Below are 20684 nucleotides of genomic sequence, written 5' to 3'. Positions count from 1 at the left end.
ACACAAGTTAGTATATGTGTATTCAGGAAATCCAAATTCACCCTGATAAATTAATAAAATATAATTTTCTGCACAATTGTCAGTTTGACAGTTTATTTATCAAAGAAGAAAAGATATCTATCGATATGAAAAGAGGTCATTACTGCATACTAGCATTAGCATTAGTAGAGGCATTTGATGCAAGAAAGCAAGCTTATGCAGCATCAGCCAAAAAAAAAAAAAAATAAAGTAAAATAAAAAAATAACCACTTCCACTTCACCCCTCTGTTCTTTCGAAATACCTGTCCAGCTGAGCCTTAAACTTATTTAGGCTATCAACTTCCACGACAAGGGATGGAAGTCTGTTCCACCTACCAACCACCCGCTGGCTAAAGGCAAATTTCCGCACATCTGTCCTACATCTGTCTTTCCTCAATTTGAATTTATGCCCTCTCAGGTGATTATTCTGAGCAAGAGGAAGAATCCCATCAGCATTGAGCATGCTCAAACCATTCAAGGTTTGAGCATGCTCAATGCTGTACACCTCTTTGTACACCTCTATCAGATCACCTCGCTGGTGCCTAGTCTCCAGACACTGTAATTCGCAAAACTTAAGCCTTTCTTCGTAAGAGCACCCCTTTGTTCCATTCACTAATCTTGTTGCCCTGCTCTGTACTCGTTCCAGCAGCTCTACATCCTTCTTGAAATGAGGCCTCCAGGCCCGTATACAGTACTCTAGGTGTGGCCTGACCATTGCCTTATACAAGGGAATAATCACCTCCTTATCCCTGCTAGAAAAATTCCTATATATCATTGACAATACACCATGAGCTACTCTTGCAGCCCGTCTGCACTGCTCAGAGAACTTCATATCTGCCTGCACAACTATCCCCAGGTCCCTTTCATTCTCTACCACTGTCAGTGTAGTATCACAGAGTTGATACGTTGCTCTGGGGTTGCTGTTTCCCCATATGTAGTACTTTACATTTGTCAATGTTAAACTTCATATGCCACCTCTCAGCCCATCTGCTCAACCTTTCCAGATCCTGTTGTAGCAGCATAGTATCAGTAGTGTCCTTGACAACCCTGCCAACCTTCGTATCGTCTGCAAACTTGGACATTAAGCTTGATATACCATCATCAATATCATTTATAAATACAGAAAACAATAAAGGACCCAATACTGAACCCTGAGGGACTCCACTAATAACATTAGTCCAATAATGAGCAGTGTCCATTGATTTCCACTCTCTGTCTTCTCCCCCTCAACCACTCCTTTATCCATAGCAGCAATTTGCCTCCAATGCCACACTGCTCCAATTTGTGCTGCAATCTTCCATGTGCAACAGTATCAAAAGCCTTTCTGAGAGATCCAAGTATATAATATCAGAGTTATTCCCTGCATCCAGTTCTTTTGTGACTGCATCATAGTATCCAATCAAATTGGTCAGGCAAGACTTCCCCCTTAACAAAACCATGCTGTGTCCGAGCTATAACTGAAGTCTTGTCTCGATGATCCTGCAGTGCTTCTTTAACCAGTGCCTCCATTAATTTTCCGGGAACAGAAGTTAAACTCACAGGTCTATAATTACTTGTGTCAGCCTTTGATCCTCCCTTGTGAATTGGGGTCACATTTGCACATCTCCAGTCCATGGGTACCTCCCCTGAGTCCAAGGAAGTTCTCATAATTATGGCTAAGGGTTTGCTTACTTCCTTTGCTGCCTCCTTTAATATAACTGGATAGATCCCATCTACCCCAGGTGCCTTTCTTGTGTTTATCTTTAACAATTGTGTTTATATCACCTTTTGTGACCTTAAAAGATGATATCCGCTCTACAACGTCATCAACCTTTGCCCCTGGCAGACATACCCTGGTCCTGTTCCACCTATCCTTTTTACAAAGCATGTTTCCTGTTTCCCTGACAATAGAGTCACTAACAACTACTAGTTCCTTTGGGACCAGTGCATTCTGCCTTGGGGGTTGCCGCTGTGTTGCGCGATGATCAAGTGCAAGCTCTGGCATTGGTGTGGGCAGGTGAGAGCTTGATGGACCCCTCACTTGTAATCCTTCGAGGGCATCCACCCTGTCCCTCAAGCTCTCATATAGGCCCATAACAACGCTGAGTTGTCGCCAGATTTCCTTACACTCCTTGCATCGCGCACATACAAAGACATCCCCCATGGCAGTATCATGTCCCATACCTGACTGCTCCGCAAACATTAAGCAAATAGTGCATCTTAAAAGGCTGTGATTCAGAGGACAACTGCCCTCCTCAGTTCTCCCCTGAGCCACAGCATTCCCATTAGCTTGAGCCTTTTGCTGTTGTTTCTTGTGAGGCTTGAACATGTTAGCAAGATGGTTGTAGTCTCTGTAGAGTTATACCTGTTAACCCAGATGGACAGAAAAAATTATATTATCTGAAAATGCAATATTTTGAAAAAACTTTGAATCTTCTCATAACTTCTCTAGCATACAATGACAAAAATTGTTTCTTTCTTAGCATTTCAACTTGTTTAGCAATTAACTCATTTATCTGGGCCCATTATTGTTTTCTACTGATGAAAGCATCATTAGGTTTAATATCTAAGTTTTCAGATGGTACAAAGGTTGGCAGGATGGTTAATAACAGAACAAGTTCTAGAAAAATTAGGCAGATGGGCTGAGAAGTAGCAATTGAAGTTTAACATTGACAAATCTGGGATACTGTGCACAGGTAGCAGTAATCTCAGATTAATGTATGAACTGTGTAGTACTACATTCAGGGTAGTGGAGAATGAAAAAGACCTTGGGGAAATTTTCAGTCAGATATGAAGTTCTCTGAGCAGTGCAAATAGACTGCCAATAATTATTTTAAATTCTTTCCTTAAATTTATTCAAACCATCCACTTCCACAACACCAAATAGAAATTTGTTTCAAAAGTCATTCTCTGAGTAAGGATTCGTTAACATGTAGCTTTGTCAATCCATTTAAAGTTTTAAACAATTCAATCAGGTCTCCTCACAGGTGGCTAGTTTCCAGATGTTGCATTCTCTCTCTCTTGGTAAGAATACCCTTTTGTGCTCCTGACTAACCTTGTTGCACTTCTCTGCAATGATTCCATCAGATCTGAATCCTTCATAAAGTGAGGCTTCCTGACCTGTGCTCAGTACCTAAGATGTGTCCTAAATATGCCTCCTTCACATTGATGTTTTTAAAAGTTTATTCGAATCTGCTTTTTCTGTATTCAAAATTTTAATAGATTATCATATGTTCTTTTTTAGACACTGTGATGTAATATATTATTTAACTTGTAGCTTGAAACTTCATGAGGACTGGGGATGTACTCCTGCTGCTATCAAATGTTGTATAAGAGCTGCCGAGGCTTTTGACATCCAGGTAACATTAAAATTCATAAACTTTTTTAAATATCTTTATTTACTTTTTTTTTTTAACACTGAGTATTTTGCTCCTTCTGTAACACTGAGGAGTTGTACTGTTTCTTGATTCTGTGTTATTTAATCCCTTGAACCCAAATATATATTTTAAATATTTATCCTATGTGTATATATATATATTATTATATACACACAAGTGTTACCCATTTATTATCTGCCCATTGCTAAATGGTGCATAACAAATTTACTAAAGTAAGTAATAGAGCAAATGAAGTCATCAGATGTGGAGAGAGTGAGATATTTTTAGATAGGAGCAGAAGGCAATTTCATTGTGACAGCAGCGATATTTGAATAATAATACAGCATTTATTACTATAGTGCACAACATAGATTTTCCAAAGAATGCATGTTTATGTTGCATCAAAATCATTTTTGCAATGCCAACACACGCCCACACAGGTTGTTTTGTAATTAAAGTGTCACTTCAACTGGCTGCAGTTGGTAGAGCATTAAGGTTAGAAAGATTAAATTTGGAATGTGCATTATTCAACATATGCAGAAATGGGAAGTGCAAAAAAATGTTCCAAGAACTGCAACCAGGGGAAATTGTTGCCAGAATGCACATCTTATCATGTGACCGGATGATACTTCTAAGAGGACAACAGATCTCGAAATTGTACTCCAAAAGAAGGATTGTGCTTAGAGAATACTGGCATTTGAAAGGATTTAGAAGAAGACTACCTTTCCAAACAGGCTGCACAAAATGATGAGAAAATTTGAAGAAACAGATCAGTTATCTCTGGCTCATAGCAGAGGATGTTCCCCAGTTGTGGCATCTGCTGTTAAAAGGATCACTGTTGCTTTGACCAAAAATGCAGCACAAAATCAACATTCATTTATTAGTGCTAGAGTAAAAAAATAAAAAGAAAAATTTTCTGTTTATACTCAGAGACGACCAAACGGTCAGAGGAGTTTACAAGATACACAGAATACAAGAAACAGCACCATATTCAGCGCTTGAACCCCAGTACATGTACCGGGGTTCAAGCGCTGAATATGGTGCTGTTTCTTGTATTCTGTGTATCTTGTAAACTGTATTCTGTGTATCATGTGCCTTGAACCCCGGTACATGTACCGGGGTTCAAGGCACATATACTTATGCACCAGTGTGCCTGACCACTAGGCTACAGCGGCAGTATCACAGAGCTTAACATTCCAGTCAACGGTCCATAAATTTTCCAATCCATCATTCATTGTTGTATTGAAATGATGGATTGACGATTCAATCTGTCATCCATACAAGATCCATGTAGTGTAACAGTTAACACAAGCTGATCAACATTGGTGTAACGTTTTTACCCTATGGATCCTGGCAGGGATTGAGGTCAGTGACATGTGACCTGGGATCACCTTACAGATTGATAAGATTCATTTCTAATTAAAAGGCAGTGTGAATACCCATAATTGTCAGGTGTGAAAATTATTATCTCTAGGTGTTGTAAATTAAGTGTTACTGTTTAGTATGGGTTTACAGTGAATTAAGACCTTTAACAACACTATTCCTATATTAAAGCATGAGTTAATTTAGATCTTCCTGATGCCAAGGAGCAATTAATATTTTATAAATAAAATTTTTAGTTATATGTCATGTCCTATATTATTGTACTGTAATTATAGATACTTACTGTATATATTTCTTACATTTATTACTTTTAATAAATATATATAAATATACACCGGGTGATCACTGAATTATGACCTATGAAAACTGAATGCGACCCGTTGACCACGTGAGGTACGAGAGTGCGAAATTAGTCAACTTACATAGCATAGTTAAAGTGTCAGTAGTTCAGTAGGTAGTAAAATTCTGAGCTTGATGGTAAAAGGAAGGATTTATCGGACTTTGATAAAGTACAGATTGCAGGTGCTCAGCAAGCTGATGACTCGATTTCTCAAACGGCTGAACTGGTTGTGTGTTTGAGAGCTGCTGTAGTTAAAGTGTGCCAGGACTAGCGTCAAAATGGTCAAACAAAGGCCCAATGCCAAAACTGCAAAGATCAGTGAAAGGTTGATGTTAGAGGTGAGTGCCAGGTCCAATGACTCATACAAGTGAACATACACAGCACTGTTGAAGAGTTGACTACCCAATACAACATGGGCCAACCCAGAACAATATCTGCCATGACCATGCATCACACAATCGCACATATGGGCTATACCAGCAGACGACCCCTACGGCATCCTTTCCTAACCAAGGTTCGTCTGCATAAAAGATTCGCCTGGTGCAAAGAGCATGCAAGTTGGAAATTAGAAGACTGGAAGGTGTGCTGGTTGGATGAGCCACGTTATTTACTCCACACCATGGATGGTCGTGTATGGATTTGTCTTAAACAACACGAGGCTCTTGATCCATCATGCATGGTATTAAAAGTGCAGGCTGGTGGAGACAGGTATGGTGTGGGGCTTGTTTCACTGGCAGGAACTTGGATCCCTGGTGCATGTGGAATAATGTATCAGTGGTCTCCGCTGTTGTCAAATGCTTGCTGACTGTGTACACCCTGCTATGTTACACTTTTTCCCGAATAGCAATGGTGTCTTCTGAGTATATCAGGCATCTGGAGCGCCTCTGTAGCCAGGTGGGAAGGAGCAGCAGTGCGTAGCACACGCTTCTTGATTATACCGGGGTTCGAGCCCGTCACCACCAAATAATGACCATCGCATATCCCTGGAGCAATATGGCTTTAGTTGCTAATGCTCCTAAAAACCAAAAAATACAAGCATCTGGATACACCAATCACCTCCATACCTGCATTGCTGACTGCATTACACAGAGCTTGGTTCGCCATACCTCCTGAATGCTTCCGACATCTTGTTGAATCAATGCCACATCGGATAGCTGCTGTACTGAGGGCAAAAGGAGGACCTACAAAGGTAGGTGGTCACAATTCAGTGATCACTCAGTGTATTTAAAATAAATATATATATATATATTTTATGTAAATGCTATGTAATATAGTTAAAAGTTATTTTCTGGCTGTTTAGCTAATGAAAGGTGAAGTTAGGTAGGTAATTAGGATAGAAATAGACACTCCTGCCCTCATATTGCACTAATAGCTCAGAGTGTGTGTGGAAGAATTTTAGTTGAAGGAAAGTAAAAAGTATGTGACTGAAGAATAATAAAGCTGGTGATCAGGTTATCCGGGAGTGCAATTTCCCGTCCGTGTTAGTAACCGGCTCCGGACTTAACTCAGTACTTTTAATATCTTTTTCTTAACCTTTTATCTTTATACTTTCTACTTCTACTTTTTCTTGTTCATAAAGTTATTAGTGCAATAAGAGGGTGATACAAACATTTCTACTATCCTTAATCTCTTGCTATCTCACCTTTATTTATGTAGATACACTTTTATTCCTTCCCTATCCTCCATTCACTCCCTAGCCTTATACCATTTGCTTGCACCAAATTCTATTTAAATATTCTACTAAATTCTACTTACAAATTGTACCAAATTATATTCACCAAACTTCTATTTTCATTTGCTACCTGAATCTTATTCTCCATTAATTTATTATATATATTTATTTATTTTTATTTTATTTCGCTATAAACACTTAGTTTTTAATTTTAATTCTACTTTAATTCACTTTATTTATTTTATATAACATACACATGCATTGGGACTATCTTGTCCATACTTTGTGAGTTATATTTCTTTCCCCTTTTGATCCCACTTGGCTTATTTTTAAATATCTTCGCTTCCACAGATGTGGACAAGTATAGAAATGCAGTCCTTGATGCATGATCAGGTGTAGTCCCCTGATGAAATACCTGATCATGCATCAGTATTTATTTTTGCTAATATCAGATTTAATTGCATATTTGCTCTACCCCCCACCCCCTTTTCAACTATAGCCAAATTTTTCCACCCGTATCTGATGCTAGCTACTATTATTTTAATCATTTTTACTTAATTCATTATAACATATATAATATTTACATTCTTTCTTTCTTTTTCACAGCTACAGTTTCTCGTATTTCTGCTCTCCTTTTCCTATTTGCTTTTGGCATTTTGTGTAATTTACACTTCCATCTTCACACTTAACTGACTTATTAATTCAACCCTACATATATAAACTTTTGCATCCTTTGCTGCTGCTTTGCGTGATCAGGTGCATTTGTCATATTTTATTTATTTTTATATTTTTATCTTTCCACTATTACTCCACTATTAACTTAAACAACATGAGGCTTAAACAAGTATATGTGAAATATTTCGTATTTCACATATAAAGTATAGAAATATATGCATATAAAAAAAGAGAGGGAGAAAAAAAAAGAAAGGATGAAAGAACAAATTTACACAGAGTAGGGCTATTGATAATCAGAGAAACCCAATAACTTTAATGAATATTAGTTCAGTTTAGTAATAAGATAAATAGGAAGAAGAGAAATATATAAGAATGAAGATAAATATAAAGGTAATAAAGAGTGAGTATAATCTGTTTAGAAATAACAAGAGGAGGAAAAAAATTATATAATGAAAAACAGTATGATATTAAGCAAAAAAAAAAAAAAAAAAAAGATATTGCCACAAAACATACAACCTTGGTGTCACTTATCAAGAACCGATCATCAAAATTGCAAGTAAAGGTGACAATAGCAAACCTTTCTCTCTGATTCAGATATAAAATACATGCTATTAAGGTTTAGGTTAAACTAAGAGATGTAAATAATTTGGAATTAATTAAGGCCTTAAAAAAATTAAATAGTGAAAATTACATCAAAACAAAAGTAAAAAAGGGGGGGAAATTGTCAAAGCAGACACAAAGGTTTGATATTGTCACCTTTATTGGCAATCTTGATGATTGGTTCTTGAAAAATGACGCCAAGATTGCATGTTATGTGGCAATATCTTTTTGCTTACTATTATATAGTTTTGTATTATCTAATCTATTTTTTTTCCTATCTCTGAACTAATTATACTTGCTCTTTATTACCTTTCTATTTCTCTTCTTCCCATTGATCTTATTACTAAACTTATATATATATATATATATATATATATATATATATAAGAAAATAGAAGAAATACCACACATTATTTTCAAAATCCATATGAAAATATAATTAATTAAAGCACTCACTGAACCATCTATCATGTCAGTCTGTCACTTTAGGTTGTGATTTCACTAGTTTTGATTGTTTTTGTTGTGAATCTATTATGTTTTTCATTGCTTTTTTTTTTATTGATTCACAAGGAATGTAAAATTATTTCCTTTAATTTTTTAACTTCATTTAATTTTCAAATTTCCCTAACTTAAAAGATATGAGATAAGGATAAATTCAGTTATTTTTTAGATTATGAAAATTCTGATCATAGTTGTTAAACTCCTGAATTAGAAATAAAATTAGGAAGAGATTTAAACTCTTCCTAACAAATTGATTTTGCAAATTTCCCTGTGTAATTCCCAATAATCAGTGCATTATATTAGATCAGATTAGGATAGGAAATTTTGAAAAAGTTACCATAGCAATATAGTTACGAAAGGATGTTACATAGTTATTTTCCAATAAAGTTATTATTATGTTAAAACCGCTCTTATACCACATGAAAATTAACAATATAGTTTAGGCACTGTTTGCCTACATTACTATATATTAATATGGCATTTCTAGTATCTTACCGATCATCATCAGACCAAGCTGTTGGGGGAACAGAAAAATAGAAAGATATATTAATGTATAGTAATGTAGGCGAACAGCTAATAAACTATATTGTTAATTTTCACGTGGCATAAGAGTGGTTTTAATATAATAATAACCTTACCATAGCAAATTAAATATTTATGCTGGTCATTATCTCTAATTTTAGACAAGTTTTCTATTGTAATCCCAATAATTCTTTTGGGCAAATTAATTTAGGTTAGGTTAGGTTATGAAATTTTTCAAAAGTAAACACAGAGAAATGAATTTTCCCATATCAGTTTTTTTTTTTTTGAAATGGGAAAATTCACATTTTTTGATGTTTTGCGGTGCAATGATGAAAAAAATAACTGAACAGAATACATCACTTTTGCCTGAAAAGTGTTACAATAACAAGTGCTATTCTTATTGGCAGATTGTATATGTAAATTCAGATAGTTTTATTTCTGAATAAAGCTATTTGTTGCTGTTGCTGCTTTTTTTTTTTTTCATAAGATGAAAAAGATAGCAGCAGGAATAATTAACTTCTTAGTACTTGCAATTGCAGTCCTATATGATACCATAGCTTTTCTGTGACTAGAGATTACATTTTTCTCAGGAAGTGAAGTGTTCCCTGTGAAGGATTTCAAACATTAGTTTAATATATTTCAGCAAAATCATATTGGTTGACCACTCCATGTAGCTGCTTTCATTAAGAAAATTTAGGACTGATTACATTAAGGACTTGACAGCTTGAGTTTAATAGGACTTGTGATTCAAAAGAATAGATTTCTAGATAGATCTTTGTATAGATGTTGTGTTAATAGTTTTCTAGAATAGATTCTTGTGTTGGTACTTGTAATTTCATTAATTAAAATTGAAGGAATTGAAAATGTAATTATATAACACATTACACCATGTGTAGTCACTTTCTTTTTTTTCTCTGTCTCTCTTTGTTATTTTGTTAAAGGCTTTAATCCATGCTTTATTTTTTCAGTTTATAATGCCCTTTCTTTTTTTGGACTGATGACAGGATTACACATGGAATCCACAAACAGCACTCCATAATTTGGTTGTTTAGTTGATGGATAGTACTCGAGTTAAAATCTTCTATTAGTTGAATTTGTGTACCAGCGCCTCCATAGTCAGATGGGAAGGAGCAGCAGTGCATAGCACACGCTTCTTGATTAGATCGGGGTTCGAGCCCGTCACCACCAAATACGGAGGATGCGGAAAGGTCAGGGAATGACCACCGCATATCCCAGAGCAATATGGCCTTAGTTGCTAATGCTCCTAAAAACCAAAATAACAAACATAACATAACAATTTGTGTACCTGTATTTAACATATTTATTGGCAGTAAACTGAATTTTAATTTATATAAACAAATGTGATGTAAAGTGAGTTATGTAGTTTTCATTCATTTTTTCTTTTTAAAGTTTATACATAGTGCTTATCTCACAATACAGATTATTATATAAAGGATTAAATAATATTATTTTTAGACCAGTACATAACAAAATATTAGGGGAATTCTAAACCAAGTAAAATACTTTTTTTTAATAATTGCAAGAATAAAAATCTATAGAAACAAGTTAAAATGTTACTGATAAATTTACAGATAATTTTTGACATTTTGTTTGCAAAATTCTTGCTTAATTCCCTTTCCTTTTCACAGTTTTATTAAAAACAAATTGTTTGTAGGTACTGATTCATACTGATACTTTGAATGAATCAGCATGCCTGGAACAAACAGTTGAAGCATTTGAAGGGCACACAATTCACTCATATCATACTGAAGGTGCAGGAGGTGGTCATGCTCCTGATATAATAGCAATATGCAGTGAGCCCAATGTTCTTCCTTCATCAACAAATCCTACCAGACCATATTCTGTGAACACTGTTGATGAACTTCTAGATATGTTGATGGTTTGTCATAACTTGAACAAGTGAGTAAATTTACATTGTTTTAGGGCTAAAGAGTATTTTGAAAAATTTTTATAACTGTAATAAAGAGCATACAAGAAACTGTTAATTTGAAGTTAAAGGGATCCAAGAATGCTGAAGAGGTTTGAATTATTCTTCAATTGCCAAAATACAGTGCTGTTATATTATACATTATATTTTCACTTAAACAGAATCTGTTATTTACATTTGTTACTAGAATATATATAAAATTCCCCCACGAAAAATTAAAGTATTTGATTTATTTTCTTAGTGTATATAGCTGGTTGTATTATAATTGATTTTTCATGTAGGAAGTCATTCCTAAGATTTTCCCCTAAAGTTACACTATAAATAAACACCTCTTTCCAAAAAAAGAGAGAGAGGTATGCTGCCATTTATTTATATGTGTCACCTCCTAGCAGGAACAGATTGACAAGAACACTGGAAATTTTTGAGGTAGATTCCCCTGTTCTTGGGGCTCTAAGCAGCAAGACCTACTGAATATAGAATTTCACAAATTTTAAACTTTGTATCTTACATTGTTCTCTTAAATTATAAAAAAGTAATAATAAAAATATTAAATTATTTTAATATTTTTTAAATAATTACATTTTTTAAAATTTTCTTTATAATATATTTCTTTCTAATTTCTGTATAGAAAATATTAAATTTTCTATAAAGAAATTAGAAAGAAAGTTGAGCAGCTTTAAATCACACAATTCTTGAAGCTAATTTATTCCACTGCATAAGCTCCATTATGGATCACACAGGGCCACGCACACACATACACCATATTATATGTTGATATATTCATTTAATAGCACTGTTTTTTTTGTTTTTTTTTTAACTCTAAAAATATTTTTCCAAAGCTGGGGTTATATGATGGCTTAACCAGTAGGCATACAATAATTTAAAGTTTTGTAAATTAAAAATTGTTTGAAAAGAATAAAGGTGACCTCTGTTCTTAAAAATGAATATTCCTTGCAAGGGAAAAAAAATGTCCGGTTGGCCAGATCTAGAAACCAGTCTCAGTTTCATGCTCCTAAATAAAATAATTCTTCATTAACAAGCCTTATTTTGCATTATTGCTTAGAAATTTGCCAAATGATGTTGCTTTTGCGGAATCAAGAATCAGAGCAGAAACTATTGCTGCTGAAGATGTCCTACACGATATTGGTGCCCTCAGCATGATATCTTCTGATGCACAGGTAAGAAAGACTGAAACGTAAGTTTTGCTTCCACATGTCAGACACTATTAATGACTTGGTGATTTAATTATGTTTATTTATTCTGAAGTTTCAAAGAACAGTAGTTTATTTATTCTGAAATTTCAAAGAGAAGTGCTTTATTTATTCTGAAGTAAATAAAGAAAACATCCAAACAACAAAAGAATACAAATGTATTGGCTGTAGTTCCAGTAAATGCCACTGCAAGTAGGGCAGCTTCTCTCTTATATTTAATAAATTTTATGAGTTCAACAGCTGTGTAAATAGTTTTAATATTTATAGTTGAAGAACTCTGCATAATTAATTGTGTTCTATATTTAAACAGTTAGCTTATTTAATTTATTGAAAATTTTGTAATTAAAAAAATACAAATTAAAAATCAATATCCACACAAGATAAATGTTCATATATGAGTTAAATATTGTTGTTGTCATAATTTTGGATGTAGACATCTATTTTTAGATGTAGAGATAACTGAACACATGTAGACATGTGCTCAGTTATCTCATAGCAAACTTGCAGCTTACCAAATTTTGAAAGTTGTCTGATACAGTATTTCAGCTCATGAGAGTGTTGTATGCAATATTTTCTGAAGCTCAGTTACATCCTGTTGTATGTGAATTCATATACTAAAATTCATGTACTAAAAACATTTGTTATGGTTGACGTACAGCTCAAGACATTTATCTATAATGGCTGAAATCCTGGCAGTTTTGGATACAGTCTTCTAGTGTGTGTGTGTGTGTGTGTGTGTGTGTGTGTAGAGCCCTGCTAATCCAGTGGTGCTAGTATGTACTGCACCAGGGTGACAATGACTGAGGGACAGCAGAGACTAAACAGTGGTAAAGACCAATGTTCTGTAAACACTAAAAGAGATGGCAAAGACTAAGGAGACTAAAAGTTCAATGTATCGAAGAATGTGTTTTGTCATATTTTATATTAACAAATAATAAATTTTAAACTTTTGGTTTCAATATTTCTCAGATGTCTGAGGAAGGAAATGACTCTCTGGTTATGAATACAGAAAAAGAAAAAAAAAATGAAAAGTGACCAAATAAGAAAAAGCAACAAATTATTCGATTAGCAGGTTTATAGACATCCAGCCACTGCCAGGTCCATCAACTTCGATTTCCTCTAAATCGAATTTTATATTAACAAATAATAAATTTTAAACTTTTGTTTTCAATATTTCTCAGATGTCTGAAGAAGGAAACAACTCTCTAGTTATGAATACAGAAAAGAAAAAAAAATGAAAAACGACGAAATAAGAAAAAGCAACAAATTATTCGATTAGCAGGTTTCTAGACATCCAGCCACTGCCAGGTCCATCGACTTCGATTTCCTCTAAATAATAAATAAATAAATTTTCTGTTTATAAAATTCTCCGGGACGACCAAACGGTCAGAGGAGTTAACAAGTTTTACTCTAGCTTTACTACTATTGATGAAGAAACTGAAACATGTGAATTCTCACTTCAGAGGTCAGAGGAGTGAACAAGTTTTACTCTAGCTTTATTCCTATTGATGAAGAAACTGAAACGTGAATTCTCACTTGTCTAAGATGTTGACATTCCAATTCAGCAAGAAACACTAGGTGCAAGTGAAGCAAATTCGGATGAAGGGGTAAGTGAAGATCACAATAGTGGTATACAAGATCAACTAATTTCACTTAGTGATCCTGGTAAATGGCCACAAATTTTAAATAATAAAATAAGAATGACGTTAGTTGATAACAAACCAGAACAATTAAAAAAATGATTTTCCAAAAGATAAAGATAATAATAGAAGAAACGTTTCTATTGAATATTACACTAAAAAATTATAAAACGGTGAATCACTTTTTTTAAATGCTGTCTTTTGTTATAATTGTAAATTATTTTTAAATAGTACTGTTTCAGTTCCACTTGTAAACGATGGATTCAAAGATTGGCAACATTTAACAAGACATTTGAATATTCATGAAAAAAAAGCAATATGTGCAGTAAATGCACTAACAAATTAATTAATTTGCATAAAAACTTAGAATTACAAAATACAATAGATGCACATCAAAGTCTGATAAATCAAGAAAAAATAAGATAGCAATCAGTATTAAAGAGAATTGTTCTTTGCATTCAATATTTGGCAAAACAGAATTTGGCTTTAATTAAGGGGTACTAATTCAAAATTATTCGATAACAATAACAGAAACCTTTTGCAATTAATACAAATGATTGCCAAATTTGATTCTACTTTATCGGAACACATCCAACATATTCAGATTGATAAACTTCACATGCCACATTATTTAGGAGACAAAATTCAAAATATTTTAAATATAATAAGAAATAGCATAAGGACAAAAATTTTAGATAAGTTACAGGAACCTAAATATCATTCTTTGATTTTAGATTGTACAACTGGCGCCTGTCACCAGGAACAATTGACAATTATTTTAAGATTTGTAATTTATAATGATGAAACAGAAAAAATTGAAATTGGGGAAAATTTTTAGGGTTATTGTGAAACTGAAAATACGACTAGTAGTGGGATAACTACATTCATTTTAGAAATTTTGGAAAAATATAACATTAACATGTACCTTAAGCTGCACATACTTTGAATTTAGTAATGAATGATGCGGCAAAAATATCATTTGAGACAATTCATTTTTTTGGAATTAAACAGGAACTTTGATTTTTTTTTTCCCTGGTAGTACTAAATGGTGGACAATATTAAAAAAACAAAGTTTCAAATCTTTCTCTGAAACTTTTGTCTGCAGCCAAAGCAAATTAATGTATTTTTGTTGTTTTCTTTTATTTTTAACATATTTACTTCATGTATCATAATATATGTTATTTTGTGTTTAAAAAATAAAATTATATATTATTTTGGAAATATGTTTTTTTTAAATTCCCAAAATGAAAAATTGATATAAGAAAAATGACCACGTGGGAGAGGGTAGGGGCGGCAATATGAAGTTTGCACCAGAGCAGCTATATAGCCTGATGCAGCCCTCTGTGTGTGTGTGTGTGTGTGTGTGTGTGTGTGTGTGTGTGTGTGTGTGTGTGTGTGTGTGTGTGTGTGTGTGTGTGTAATTATCATGATTTTAACATAGAAGTACTGTCTATATAAATTTTTTTTATTTGGTACTGCCAGTTTTCATCTATGATGGTTTAATTTTTAAAAGTATTAATAAACTTTTAAATATGCATGTTTTGATAAAATAAAATATTATTAGAAGTAGTTTTATATCACTACACGATGCCTCTGTGAGTCATTTGTGAGTGCATTCGCGTTGTTGATTAAGGGTGAGATATTCACATTTTAAATAATGAATGAGTATTTACTTTTGTTTTAAGTTTTCTATTTTTGGTGAAAAATTGTAAAGAAATGTGGGACTTGATGAAGCAAACTTATAGTGACGATTCCATCCCTGAGAATAGTAGTTCAGGCTTTTTAAAAGAGAATTACGCTTGTTGGTGTGTATGATCTTTATGTTGGTGGGGCCAGAAACAGCTCATAATGATACTATTTCCCCACTTTTGAGAGTTTGTACATGACCAGTAGTGCTATGTTCCCCTCATAAGCAGTGAAATTATGGAAAGAATTGACACAAACCTATACCTGCTCAATAGAGTTATCAGAGATGGATGAAACTTGATGATATCATTATGATTCACAATTAAAGCATCAATTATTTTATCATAAATTTCATCTATTTCCATGAAGACACAAGTTTTGCACAGAATAAAATCTTTCTCTACCAAGGTTTAAGGCAATCTAACAGATACAATTGGCTGTATATAATAATGCTGAAGATAGTCTTATCCTTCCCAATAGTATGTCTAATTTTTCAATTATGTGATAATAGAAGAAGTATATTTCAAAAGAGGTATGGTGAAAAATATTGTCATTTAAAGTAAATAAATACATGTATACTTTAAAGTTTAGAAACATTTTCTCCATCTTATATTTCTTAACCACGAGTCCTTCCTTCTCTACTTGATGCTGATTAATCAAATATGTAAATTCAGTTAACAGTATTTGAAGTTCCCCCTCCAATTTAGTTTTCTGTTGATAGCAAAATAATTAATAAAACATTTATTAATTTAACTGAACTAACTTTTAATTTTAAAAAAAAATTATTAATAAATGCAAATTTGTTTGTTATTTAATATTTTTTTATGCTTTAAGGTTTAAAGATACAACTTTTTTTTTTACAATTTTGCTCATTAAATACTAATTCATGCTAGTAATGGTTTATTGACTAAAACAGGGGTGGCCAACCATTGTGACACTCTTTACTCATCTAGCTTTCAGCATTTCAAGTCTTCTACACTACTGCTTTTTTGTGCTTGATATTTTTCATTACCTTTTCTATCTCAGTATTAGAGGTAATATCTGAAATTTTCTTCATTTCAGTGTTTTCCTCTTCTTCAACTCCTTTGTTAGAAGACCATCCAAGCATCTTCTTCACACTTACAAAATATCTTTCTCTTCTGTTTTAACTTTGTCCTTATTATTTTTTTTAAACTTAGTTATGGCTTGTCCCTCTGTTCCGAAATTTTTACTTAACTTCCAAAACATTTTGCCACTGTCTTCAATTGTTTTCCATATCCTTCCCAAAATTTTTCCTAAACCTGTTTCACACATATATCAGTCCTCTTGCACTTTTTTTTATTCTAAGAATGATTTATTAATTTTATTCATCAAAAATTTCTTATAATATTTTTCTTTTTTTTTTTAACTGCTAACTGCTTCTTTAACTTCATGGGTCTACCATGGTATTCTGAATTTCTTGTCTTTACAGATCTTCTCCCCATATACCTCTTTTAAGCTCTATCATTTCCTCTAATGGACAGTTATCAGGGTATGCTACTCTAAACAAGAGCAACTGGTTAAATTTTTGTATTTCTTCATCTAAAATCATGTTAGCATTATGAATGTCATTTCATTTTTGAGCAAGATGGTTTTATATATAATGGTTGTTAGTATTTGACACTCTTTTATATTTCCTATTTTTGTCACTATCATTTTTAATTTACTCAGTACGAAATGATAGTTATTTCCAACCACAAATATTCTATATACCCTTGTTTCTACAGTTATTCTGCAGTGATATAGCCAAGTATGTTTTTTTTTTTTGTTATTTTTGTTGTTTCTGTTATGGTTCCTATAACAGAAATGGTCCCTCCAAAAAGTTATGCTCCATATAACTTTGTGGAGGGACCATTAATTAAATATGTAACTAATTAAATATGTAATTTATTTTGTAGATTTGCTCATTTTAATGTTCAGAATAAATTCACCTTATTTGCATACTGCTCTAATATTGCTGTTTCTTATGAAACCATTATAATAGACAAAAAGTGATAAGATTTATAGTGAAGAATAAGTTATTATTTTAACACACAGTTGATTTCTTAAATAATTATTTAAGTGGAATGACATTTTTTAAGGCAACGGGTCGCATTGGTGAAGTTGTTACCAGGACATGGCAAATGGCAGATAAAATGAAGCAGTTCTTTGGTCCTCTGGAGGAAGATAAGAAGAATAACAATGATAATTTTAGAGTGAAAAGGTATATTGCAAAGTATACCATTAATCCTGCAATTGCTCATGGCATATCACATGTGGTTGGATCAGTAGAGGTAATTAAAAAATCTTTTCACTTATAAAACTTATCATTGGCTATAAGCTATAATTTGTTTTGTTTATGAATATTTTAAGAATCAAGCAAATGATATACTGTATGATATACTGTAATTATTGTCATAGTTACAAGGATGATAGGATGACAGGTGGTGACATTGATCATAGCATTGTTGGTCTACTTGCATTAAAAGCAAGCTCACATGTTAACACCTGACTTTTCTTATCATGATTATCCATTGTATGTACATTTTTTGTAGATATGTCTCTTCTTCCAGTCTTATTCATTATATTCAGAGAAGCTTGTTATCTTTCAAGAACATGATTATTTCAAGAATATTGCAACACCACATCTGTACTACCATCCATCATTGGTAGTAGTAACGACTAACAATTAATTCTCAGGGAACTTTACCTCTTTCTACATTATTCAAGAATAAGTATAGTTTTGTTTTGTTTTTTGTTTTTTTGCTGTTTAAGTAATGGACTGTTCCCCCCCCCCTCATTTTATTTTGTTAGGTGGGAAAATTAGCAGATTTGGTTCTGTGGGATCCAGCTTTCTTTGGTGCTAAACCTCAGATGGTGATTAAAGGGGGACAAATTGCCTGGTCACAAATGGGTATGTAATAAAGTAATATCATAGTAATTTTTTAATTACAACCCTTTTAAGGTTAAAAAGCAAAATGTAAGCTACAAAAATCATCTCTATGATCTGTGAGATTTAATATAAATAATATAATAATTCATTCTCATTCTTTGCCAGAATAAAACTTCAAGTGAGTATATGAGCAAAAATACCATAGTAACTAATTAAATATGAAAATAGGTGTTAGGTTAATTTCAGTGTTCAGATGTTCAGTTAAATAGGTTTTCAGCATATCTACAGCACTCATGCCCATTAAACAGAAAAATTAATGAGTTACCTATAGACAAAGGATATTAAGTTCCCGTAAATTGACTAATATCTCCGGTTGCATTGTTATTGCTACGAGTTGCTCTGCAGGTTTGCTAGATACTGCTAGTGAGATGGCTAGCTGCCTTCTAATTAGATTATAACAACCATTAAAATAACCATTGGGGTAATGGTGCTGCATTACAATTAAATATCATTTTACTATACATTTATTGAACAGATCAAGTCTTGCGGCACAGCTGAAGATCTAACTCTTACCTTTGAAACCCCTAAACTCAGGGGACCAACCAAGTTTAATTGTGTTTGATGTAGATGGCTCAATCCAGAAAGTTGACCTACTGGAGGAAGTATATAACAGAAATCTCTTTGAATCCATGAGCAAAGAAGAAGCCATTAAGGAGATGAAAATTCAATTTTCCACCAATGCACGGACTCGCGGTCGACTTAATTGGGTTATAGAAGTGTCCCCCAGGATAAGGAGATTCTACACAGCCAGGATAGAATTTTTCTGGGCTGGTCATCCCACAGATTCAGAGATTTTGTACCAGTCCTGAAATGCTACAAATGTCTTGGTTATGGGCACACCTCTGCTAAGTATCTTAAAAAACAACCAATATGTGGGCATTGTGCTGAGGCAGGGCATCTCTACAAGGACTGTCCCAACAAAGCCTCACCTTCTAAATGCTCAAATTGCAAAGCAATTAACAAACCCTACGATCACTCTGTGCGGGATGGAGCGTGCCTTGTATATAGAAGAGCAGCAGATATAGTACGCAATAAGACTAACTATGGAAAATAGGATGCTCAACCCCCATGTCTCCCAGACTTCGTATAGCTCAAATCAATGGCCAAAAATCCATCTCAGTGGCAACACAGCTTCATCCCCTAATGGACGAGTTGAATCTAGACATTCTTCTCCTTCAGGAACCATATTGCGTCCGTGGAAGGGTCTCTGGTTACCCCCTGGCTTTCAGGAAAATCCAGACGACAAACCAATTGTGCCTCACTGCTATCATCGTCCACAATCCAGACTTAGTAGTAACACAGATAGAATCACTCTGCACTCCCCACCTAGCGGGGGCTACAATAGAAGGCAGCTTCGGCCGTATTGCGGTCCTAACAGCATACTTCCAATTTGGTACAGATATCCTCCCGCACATAGCTCGACTAGAACAAGCTCTTGACCTCCTGGAGAACGCTGATGTCATCATAGCCGCAGATTCGAATGCCCGGTCAACACAATTGTTCGACACCTCTACCGATGCAAGAGGAGATATGTTAGATGAATTCATTGCCTCACGCAGCCTTGAAATCATCAACAGACCAGGACAACCAACCATCTACTCTTCGGGAACTGGAGAGTCTAACCTGGACATCACACTAACTACTTCTTCTCTTCGCAATAGACTCCTCCATTGGCAGGTGCATGACACAGCCACTACTAGCGACCATCGCCTCATCACTTACAGTGTAACCGATTCTGTCCTCCCTCGTCAAGTGCCTATCCAGGATATTGTAAGATTCTCTACTAAAACAGCGAACTGGGACCAGTTTGACAATGTAATTCAAGATGCTTTTCATGACCCAGCTAGCAACTTCTACCAATCAATGAACAGTGCGCAGAAAACAGACTTTGTGCAGAGTCTGCTCCTCAAAGCTTCAGAGGCTTCCATGAAAAAAAATGTTCCAGGAAACCAAGATCTGTTCCATGGTGGTCGCAGGAACTCACTAACCTGCGCAATTCTCTGAAGCGCGCTCGGAAAGAATACCAACACAAGAGAAGGACTGAACCTGCTCACATTGCAGAACAGTATAGAGACCGATTCAAAGCAGTCCACCGTGAATATACTAACAAAATTTACCATGCCAAGCAAAGCTCCTGGCGTTCCCTTGTCGAGACTGAGGGGAACTGGAATCCGTGGGGTTT

At 34.1% G+C, this 20684-nt stretch overlaps 1 protein-coding gene across 1 annotated transcript in view; it reads left to right on the top strand.

The window, feature by feature from the left end:
* Positions 1–20684, top strand: part of LOC150085379 (uncharacterized) — a 130622-nt gene that overhangs the window by 92775 nt on the left and 17163 nt on the right. The window contains exons 16-20 of the mRNA XM_090373190.1: positions 3275–3356; positions 10743–10987; positions 12079–12193; positions 17652–17843; positions 18364–18463. Of these exons, the coding sequence (XP_090229316.1) occupies positions 3275–3356; positions 10743–10987; positions 12079–12193; positions 17652–17843; positions 18364–18463 (734 nt within the window). The remainder of the gene's footprint in view (positions 1–3274; positions 3357–10742; positions 10988–12078; positions 12194–17651; positions 17844–18363; positions 18464–20684) is intronic.

This window comes from Mastigoproctus giganteus, chromosome 5, assembly GCF_048544385.1.
Source record: "Mastigoproctus giganteus isolate SK-2022 chromosome 5, ASM4854438v1, whole genome shotgun sequence".
Classification (NCBI taxonomy): Eukaryota; Metazoa; Arthropoda; class Arachnida; order Uropygi; family Thelyphonidae; genus Mastigoproctus; species Mastigoproctus giganteus.
This window is presented reverse-complemented; position numbering and strand designations above follow the sequence as displayed.